Source organism: Electrona antarctica (genome assembly GCF_951216825.1).
Source record: "Electrona antarctica genome assembly, contig: scaffold_479, whole genome shotgun sequence".
NCBI lineage: Eukaryota > Metazoa > Chordata > Actinopteri > Myctophiformes > Myctophidae > Electrona > Electrona antarctica.
In genome coordinates, this window is record NW_027637654.1 from 1 (window position 1) to 10,000 (window position 10,000).

Sequence of the window (10,000 nt, forward strand, 5' to 3'; positions counted from 1 at the left end):
TTGATAACGAGCAGCTTATCGATCAGGCTTATTGAGCTGGGTTCTGATCCAGACGGTTCTGATCCAGACCACTGTAGAACACTTTATATTATTGTGTGTAAAGGCGGGAGACGATACATTCTGAACAGAACCAGTATCTTTTACTAGAACCTTCAACTACAGAACTTTACTAACAGACGGAAGGAAATTAAATTAGAACTTTTTGCTTTTGGAAAATTATATTGAAGAAACTGATTAATGTGTATTAAACTATTAACTGGTTAATTTCTGTACAGTCACTTTTAAAGTTTAATGTAGTTTCCCCGGACAGCGCTGGTTGGCAGGTATCAATACACTTTCAGACCCACATGTTTGTGCCAGCGTGGATGATTACATGTATTTATAAAGGGTATGCAACAGTGGCAAAGCAACAGGCAAAGTGAGTTTGAGTTTAACGTTGTTTAATGCAATCAGACTCAGGACTATTCTGTGTGGATGTGTGGGTTGGCTACCTAACATAAATTAATACATTGACCCAAAAAACAACTAAAAAAGTATTCCATACGTTTGCGTCTGGCCGGAAAACAAGGAAGTGAGTTGATCAAATGGAATCCATTTTCGGGTTTTACTGCTTCGTCTATTTCTCGCTCAAATGTTTTCAAAAACATTTTTGAGAGCAATGTTTAGCTGTAAATTACATTGTGTGTCACTAGTGTGTGTGTTTACATGGCTGTTATGTTGGAAACAGCAGTAAATCAAGCGGGGCGCAGCCGCGCAGCTGCGGTGCTCAGAGGGTTTGATTAGGCAGAGGTCTGTTATAGAGCGGAGCGGCCGGTCTGTTATAGAGCGGAGCGGTCTGTTATAGAGCGGTCTGTTATAGAGCGGTCTGTTATAGAGCGGAGCGGCCGGTCTGTTATACAGCGGAGCGGTCTGTTATAGAGCGGAGCAGTCTGTTATACAGCGGAGCGGTCTGTTATAGAGCGGTCTGTTATACAGCGGAGCAGTCTGTTATACAGCGGAGCGGTCTGTTATAGAGCAGTCTGTTATAGAGTGGTCTGTTATAGAGCGGTCTGTTATAGAGCGGAGCGGTCTGTTATAGAGCGGTCTGTTATAGAGTGGTCTGTTATAGAGCGGTCTGTTATAGAGCGGAGCGGTCTGTTATAGAGCGGTCTGTTATAGAGCAGAGCGGTCTGTTATAGAGAGGTCTGTTATAGAGAGGTCTGTTATAGAGCGGTCTGTTATAGAGCAGAGCGGTCTGTTATAGAGCGGTCTGTTATAGAGAGGTCTGTTATAGAGCGGTCTGTTATAGAGCGGTCTGTTATAGAGCGGAGCGGTCTGTTATAGAGCGGTCTGTTATAGAGCGGAGCGGTCTGTTATAGAGCGGTCTGTTATAGAGCGGTCTGTTATAGAGCGGTCTGTTATAGAGCGGAGCGGTCTGTTATAGAGCGGTCTGTTATAGAGCAGAGCGGTCTGTTATAGAGCGGTCTGTTATAGAGCGGTCTGTTATACAGCGGAACGGTCTGTTATAGAGCGGTCTGTTATAGAGCGGTCTGTTATAGAGCAGAGCGGTCTGTTATAGAGCGGAGCGGTCTGTTATAGAGCGGTCTGTTATAGAGCGGTCTGTTATAGAGCGGTCTGTTATAGAGCAGAGCGGTCTGTTATAGAGCGGAGTGGTCTGTTATAGAGCGGTCTGTTATAGAGCAGAGCGGTCTGTTATAGAGCGGTCTGTTATAGAGCGGAGCGGTCTGTTATAGAGCGGTCTGTTATAGAGAGGTCTGTTATAGAGCGGAGCGGTCTGTTATAGAGCGGTCTGTTATAGAGCAGAGCGGTCTGTTATAGAGCGGTCTGTTATAGAGCGGTCTGTTATAGAGCGGTCTGTTATAGAGAGGTCTGTTATAGAGCGGAGCGGTCTGTTATAGAGCGGTCTGTTATAGAGCGGAGTGGTCTGTTATAGAGCGGTCTGTTATAGAGCAGAGCGGTCTGTTATAGAGCGGTCTGTTATAGAGCGGTCTGTTATAGAGCGGAGCGGTCTGTTATAGAGCGGTCTGTTATAGAGCGGAGCGGTCTGTTATACAGCGGAGCGGTCTGTTATAGAGCGGTCTGTTATAGAGCGGAGCGGTCTGTTATATAGAGCGGAGCGGTCATTATGATGAGATAACTCACCACTGAATTAAGCGATTGACCAATCAGAATCAAGCATTCAACCAAGCCATGTAATAAATGGTTATAATGTGGTTATATTATTCATGTAGAAAACAGAAGAAGAAATAATTATTATAACTAAAGCTAGCAAAATAAACTACAGTAAAAAACAGTAGTACAGTAGTGCATCCCGTGGGTGCAGAGGTCGTTGTTTTATTGCGTCCCTCAACTATAAACTGTGTTTTGGGATGCAAAATGCATCCTATTTTAACCTCTGACCGGGAACTCCATTTATTTCATTTTTTTTTTCGGGCTATGGGATGTTGAGCTCCATCCTTACCTGAGAGTCCTCCACCACTCTGATGTGTAGAGTGTTCTGGGAGGCACAGGTTGCCATGGCGACTGATGTCGTGTCCCTTCAGCCCTCGGGAGATAATTCACCCTCGAAGAACTCTTCTTTCTCTGACTGTCTGTGTTCTGTGTGTATATATGCTGTTTAAACCTGTTTAAACCTGTTTAAACCTGTTTAAACCTGACTGCAGTCTGTGTGCTGTGTGTATATATGCTGTTTAAACCTGTTTAAACCTGTTTAAACCTGACTGCAGTCTGTGTGCTGTGTGTATATATGCTGTTTAATGTCTGGGGTTAATTTGCTTAGAGAACGCCGGCCTCTAGACCAGCTCGGTTCCATTATACGTCTCTTATCGTCTCAGTTAAATTATACGGTTCTCTATCGCTCTCCAACATTTACATATATGGTTCTCTGTTGGGCCGCACGTCTGCATAGAGGTGCATATATGGTTCTGTTGGGCAGCACGTCTGCATAGAGGTGCATATATGGTTCTGTTGGGCCGCACGTCTGCATAGAGGTGCATATATGGTTCTGTTGGGCCGCACGTCTGCATAGAGGTGCATATATGGTTCTGTTGGGCAGCACGTCTGCATAGAGGTGCATATATGGTTCTGTTGGGCAGCACGTCTGCATAGAGGTGCATATATGGTTCTGTTGGGCCGCACGTCTGCATAGAGGTGCATATATGGTTCTGTTGGGCCGCACGTCTGCATAGAGGTGCAATCCAGAGTCCTCGTAGACCGTAGTTAACTACTGTGTGTTAGACTTCATCCCATTCTGGGCGGGAACCCCATTTGGTGTTTTAATGCATTATGTTATAATTTAGCTATTGAAAAATAGCAGATCTACAAGCTCGTAGCACGTGTAGGTCTGCTATTTTTGAAAAATCGTGAAAATGTGGCACAAATCTTTGAATATATATATATATATATATATATATATATATATATATATATATTCTTTCAGAGCGAACTTCTTTTATTTTACCACTGACACAGAAACATGAGGGTTTTTTCAGAAAACTGTCAAACTAGCTATTTTCTTTTAAGAATCTGTCCAAATGGGTTCAAGTATACTTTAACTATAGTTTACTTTGAGAACCTGCAAAACCTGTCAGTCCGTCACGCCTTGTGACACGCTCCATTTATGGCCAGTGCAGAATTAATTCCATATGTTGATCTGAGAACTGTGTGTGTGTGTGTGTGTGTGTGTGTGTGTGTGTGTGTGTGTGTGTGTGTGTGTGTGTGTGTGTGTGTGTGTGTGTGTGTGTGTGTGTGTGTGTGTGTGTGTGTGTGTGTGTGTGTGTGTGTGTGTGTGTGTTTCAGAGTACGAGGACGGCAGCCTGTCATCCTGGGTCAACAAAGAGCGTTTCCAAGGTTACCTGCAGATAGACGGGTTCACCCTGTATGAGCTGGGTGAGACAGGTTGGTACATGAGAGACAGACAGACTGTATGAGCTGGGTGAGACAGGTTGGTACATGAGAGACAGACAGACTGTATGAGCTGGGTGAGACGGGTTGGTACATGAGAGACAGACAGACTGTATGAGCTGGGTGAGACAGGTTGGTACATGAGAGACAGACAGACTGTATGAGCTGGGTGAGACAGGTTGGTACATGAGAGACAGACAGACTGTATGAGCTGGGTGAGACAGGTTGGTACATGAGAGACAGACAGACTGTATGAGCTGGGTGAGACAGGTTGGTACATGAGAGACAGACAGACTGTATGAGCTGGGTGAGACAGGTTGGTACATGAGAGACAGACAGACTGTATGAGCTGGGTGAGACAGGTTGGTACATGAGAGACAGACAGACTGTATGAGCTGGGTGAGACAGGTTGGTACATGAGAGACAGACAGACTGTATGAGCTGGGTGAGACAGGTTGGTACATGAGAGACAGACAGACTGTATGAGCTGGGTGAGACAGGTTGGTACATGAGAGACAGACAGACTGTATGAGCTGGGTGAGACAGGTTGGTACATGAGAGACAGACAGACTGTATGAGCTGGGTGAGACAGGTTGGTACATGAGAGACAGACAGACTGTATGAGCTGGGTGAGACAGGTTGGTACATGAGAGACAGACAGACTGTATGAGCTGGGTGAGACAGGTTGGTACATGAGAGACAGACAGACTGTATGAGCTGGGTGAGACAGGTTGGTACATGAGAGACAGACAGACTGTATGAGCTGGGTGAGACAGGTTGGTACATGAGAGACAGACAGACTGTATGAGCTGGGTGAGACAGGTTGGTACATGAGAGACAGACAGACTGTATGAGCTGGGTGAGACAGGTTGGTACATGAGAGACAGACAGACTGTATGAGCTGGGTGAGACAGGTTGGTACATGAGAGACAGACAGACTGTATGAGCTGGGTGAGACAGGTTGGTACATGAGAGACAGGCAGACTGTATGAGCTGGGTGAGACAGGTTGGTACATGAGAGACAGACAGACTGTATGAGCTGGGTGAGACAGGTTGGTACATGAGAGACAGACAGACTGTATGAGCTGGGTGAGACAGGTTGGTACATGAGAGACAGACAGACAGACAGACAGACAGACTGTATGACCTGGGTGAGACAGGTTGGTACATGAGAGACAGACAGACTGTATGAGCTGGGTGAGACGGGTTGGTACATGAGAGACAGACAGACTGTATGACCTGGGTGAGACAGGTTGGTACATGAGAGACAGACAGACTGTATGAGCTGGGTGAGACAGGTTGGTACATGAGAGACAGACAGACTGTATGAGCTGGGTGAGACGGGTTGGTACATGAGAGACAGACAGACTGTATGACCTGGGTGAGACAGGTTGGTACATGAGAGACAGACAGACTGTATGACCTGGGTGAGACAGGTTGGTACATGAGAGACAGACAGACTGTATGAGCTGGGTGAGACAGGTTGGTACATGAGAGACAGACAGACTGTATGACCTGGGTGAGACAGGTTGGTACATGAGAGACAGACAGACTGTATGACCTGGGTGAGACAGGTTGGTACATGAGAGACAGACAGACTGTATGAGCTGGGTGAGACAGGTTGGTACATGAGAGACAGACAGACTGTATGACCTGGGTGAGACAGGTTGGTACATGAGAGACAGACAGACTGTATGACCTGGGTGAGACAGGTTGGTACATGAGAGACAGACAGACTGTATGAGCTGGGTGAGACAGGTTGTTACATGAGAGACAGACAGACTGTATGAGCTGGGTGAGACAGGTTGGTACATGAGAGACAGACAGACTGTATGAGCTGGGTGAGACAGGTTGGTACATGAGAGACAGACAGACTGTATGAGCTGGGTGAGACAGGTTGGTACATGAGAGACAGACAGACTGTATGAGCTGGGTGAGACAGGTTGGTACATGAGAGACAGACAGACAGACAGACTGTATGAGCTGGGTTAGACAGGTTGGTACATGAGAGACAGACAGACAGACAGACAGACAGACAGACTGTATGAGCTGGGTGAGACAGGTTGGTACATGAGAGACAGACAGACAGACAGACAGACAGACAGACTGTATGAGCTGGGTGAGACAGGTTGGTACATGAGAGACAGACAGACAGACAGACTGTATGAGCTGGGTTAGACAGGTTGGTACATGAGAGACAGACAGACAGACAGACAGACAGACAGACTGTATGAGCTGGGTGAGACAGGTTGGTACATGAGAGACAGACAGACAGACAGACAGACCAGGACCGATTTTTGGGGGTGGTCTTTTTGTGGAGTCCTTCCCTTGTGCCATTTCATGTCATTGGACAGTAAAATAAGCAATATGTTCTTATCAGTCTGGAACTAAAAAAAATAAAAATATAATTCATTATGATAGTGGAATGTATCATTACTTAAGGGCCAATGGCACTTATTGGCCCTCACACAAGCCCTTATTGGCCCCCCATAAGCCCTTATTGGCCCCCCACATAAGCTCGTATTGGCCCCCCAACCCCCCCACCACCACATGTCCTGTTGTGGTGGGAAAAAACAACAACTTTGTTTTGCCCTTTGCCTAAAAAAAATAAAAATAAAATAAAATAAAAGGGCAGGTGCTCAAGCCCCCCCCCCCCCCCCCCCCCCCCCCCCCCCCCCTGCACGTGCCTGAGACAGACTGACTGACTGACTGACTGACTGACAGACTGTATGAGCTGGGTGAGACAGGTGGTTATATGAGCTACAGACAGGTTGGTATATGAGCTACAGACAGGTTGGTATATGAGCTACAGACAGGTGGGTATATGAGCTACAGACAGGTGGTTATATGAGCTACAGACAGGTGTGTATATGAGCTACAGACAGGTGGGTATATGAGCTACAGACAGGTCTCATCTTGTCTTGCAGGTAAATTGGTGGCGATCGCCGTCATCGACGAGAAGGATTCCACAGAGGAGAGCAGCAGGTAGGATGAACCATTATCAGGTAGGATGAACCATTATCAGGTAGGATGAACCATTATCAGGTAGGATGAACCATTATCAGGTAGTATAGGAGGATTCCACAGAGGAGAGCAGCAGGTAGGATGAACCATTATCAGGTAGTATAGGAGGATTCCACAGAGAGCAGCAGGTAGGATGAACCATTATCAGGTAGGATGAACCATTATCAGGTAGGATGAACCATTATCAGGTAGGATGAACCATTATCAGGTAGGATGAACCATTATCAGGTAGGATGAACCATTATCAGTTAGTATAGGAGGATTCCACAGAGAGCAGCAGGTAGGATGAACCATTATCAGGTAGGATGAACCATTATCAGGTAGGATGAACCATTATCAGCTAGTATAGGAGGATTCCACAGAGAGCAGCAGGTAGGATGAACCCTCAAAGCTGTATATAGGAGGGGCTAGCGCCCTTAAAGCTGTATATAGGAGGAGCTAGCACCCTCAAAGCTGTATATAGGAGGGGCTAGCCCCCTCAAAGCTGTATATAGGAGGGGCTAGCACCCTCAAAAAGGGGCCTGTGTGGTAGTATTTATTTATTTGTATATATATGTGTGTTTTCTTCAGGTTAAAGAGCCTCATTCAGGGCGTGGCCAAGGAATACCGGGAGCATTTTAACAGGTGAGGAACACTTAGTCCGCCATTGGCATTAATTTATCTACGTCAATTAAAGGCAATTAATACATGTTACGCTCCCCCGCCATTGCCGTAGCTCTGCTGCAATTGATCAATTGATCAAGTCGTAATGCTACTCCCGTTAGCATCGTGTTGCTAGCTGGCGTTGTCAACAACGCACGATCCATGGCGCCGTCTTGATCACCGTGGCCATAAACACCCATTCTTTTTTTTTTTTCTATAATTTTTATTTCACGATTTTGTAACCCATTTTTCACCCCTGTGTCAATTATCTAATGTGATCCTGGGCTCTACACACCCTCCGCCAACCCGGGGAGAGCAACAGACTTGAACTCATGCTTCCTTCATGCCTGAGGAGTCCAAGCTGCTCCTTTTCACCTGACAGGGGGGAGTTTCCCTGGTTGGACGTAGCGCGTGGAAGGAACACGTTATTCTGACCAGTTCCTTTCCCCTCCATCAGGCGCCCCGGCTGGCCAGGGGGAGGCAGTTTAGAGACCACGGTTACTGCATGTTTTTTGTGAGGGTACCTACCCTAGGAGACACGGGGAGAACATGTGAGGGTACCTACCCTAGGGGACACGGGGAGAACCTGTGAGGGTACCTACCCTAGGGGACACGGGGAGAACATGTGAGGGTACCTACCCTAGGGGACACGAGGAGAACATGTGAGGGTACCTACCCTAGGGGACACGGGGAGAACATGTGAGGGTACCTACCCTAGGGAGACACGGGGAGAACATGTGAGGGTACCTACCCTAGGGGACACGGGGAGAACATGTGAGGATACCTACCCTAGGGGACACGGGGAGAACATGTGAGGGTACCTACCCTAGGGGACACGAGGAGAACATGTGAGGGTACCTACCCTAGGGGACTCGGGGAGAACATGTGAGGGTACCTACCCTATAGGGGACACGGGGAGAACATGTGAGGGTACCTACCCTAGGGGACACGGGGAGAACATGTGAGGGTACCTACCCTAGGGGACACGGGGAGAACATGTGAGGGTACCTACCCTAGGGGACACGGGGAGAACATGTGAGGGTACCTACCCTAGGGAACACAGGAAGAACATGTGAGGGTACCTACCCTAGGGAGACACGGGGAGAACATGTGAGGGTACCTACCCTAGGGGACACGGGGAGAACATGTGAGGGTACCTACCCTAGGGGACACGGGGAGAACATGTGAGGGTACCTACCCTAGGGGACACGAGGAGAACATGTGAGGGTACCTACCCTAGGGGACACGGGGAGAACATGTGAGGGTACCTACCCTATAGGGGACACGGGGAGAACTTGTGAGGGTACCTACCCTAGGGGACACGGGGAGAACATGTGAGGGTACCTACCCTAGGGGACACAGGGAGAACATGTGAGGGTACCTACCCTAGGGGAAAACAGGGAGAACATGTGAGGGTACCTACCCTAGGGGACACAGGGAGAACATGTGAGGGTACCTACCCTAGGGGACAAGGGGAGAACATGTGAGGGTACCTACCCTAGGGGACACAGGGAGAACATGTGAGGGTACCTACCCTAGGGGACACAGGGAGAACATGTGAGGGTACCTACCCTAGGGGACAAGGGGAGAACATGTGAGGGTACCTACCCTAGGGGACACAGGGAGAACATGTGAGGGTACCTACCCTAGGGGACACAGGGAGAACATGTGAGGGTACCTACCCTAGGGGAAAACAGGGAGAACATGTGAGGGTACCTACCCTAGGGGACACAGGGAGAACATGTGAGGGTACCTACCCTAGGGGACACGAGGAGAACATGTGAGGGTACCTACCCTAGGGGACACGGGGAGAACATGTGAGGGTACCTACCCTATAGGGGACACGGGGAGAACTTGTGAGGGTACCTACCCTATAGGGGACACGGGGAGAACTTGTGAGGGTACCTACCCTAGGGGACACGGGGAGAACATGTGAGGGTACCTACCCTAGGGGAAAACAGGGAGAACATGTGAGGGTACCTACCCTAGGGGACACAGGGAGAACATGTGAGGGTACCTACCCTAGGGGACAAGGGGAGAACATGTGAGGGTACCTACCCTAGGGGACACAGGGAGAACATGTGAGGGTACCTACCCTAGGGGACACAGGGAGAACATGTGAGGGTACCTACCCTAGGGGACAAGGGGATAACATGTGAGGGTACCTACCCTAGGGGACACAGGGAGAACATGTGAGGGTACCTACCCTAGGGGACACAGGGAGAACATGTGAGGGTACCTACCCTAGGGGAAAACAGGGAGAACATGTGAGGGTACCTACCCTAGGGGACACAGGGAGAACATGTGAGGGTACCTACCCTAGGGGACAAGGGGAGAACATGTGAGGGTACCTACCCTAGGGGACACAGGGAGAACATGTGAGGGTACCTACCCTAGGGGACACAGGGAGAACATGTGAGGGTACCTACCC

General features: G+C 48.5%; 1 protein-coding gene across 1 annotated transcript in view; it reads left to right on the forward strand.

Annotated features, from left to right (window-relative positions):
- Positions 1–3,533: 3,533 nt before the first annotated feature.
- The window catches only part of LOC306918740 (protein disulfide-isomerase TMX3-like), a gene marked incomplete at both ends in the record, with an annotated part of 19,180 nt that continues 12,713 nt past the window's right edge, over positions 3,534–10,000 (forward strand). Inside the window, 4 exons of the mRNA XM_079531605.1 lie at positions 3,534–3,543; positions 3,799–3,897; positions 6,831–6,888; positions 7,498–7,551. Of these exons, the coding sequence (XP_079387731.1) occupies positions 3,534–3,543; positions 3,799–3,897; positions 6,831–6,888; positions 7,498–7,551 (221 nt within the window). The remainder of the gene's footprint in view (positions 3,544–3,798; positions 3,898–6,830; positions 6,889–7,497; positions 7,552–10,000) is intronic.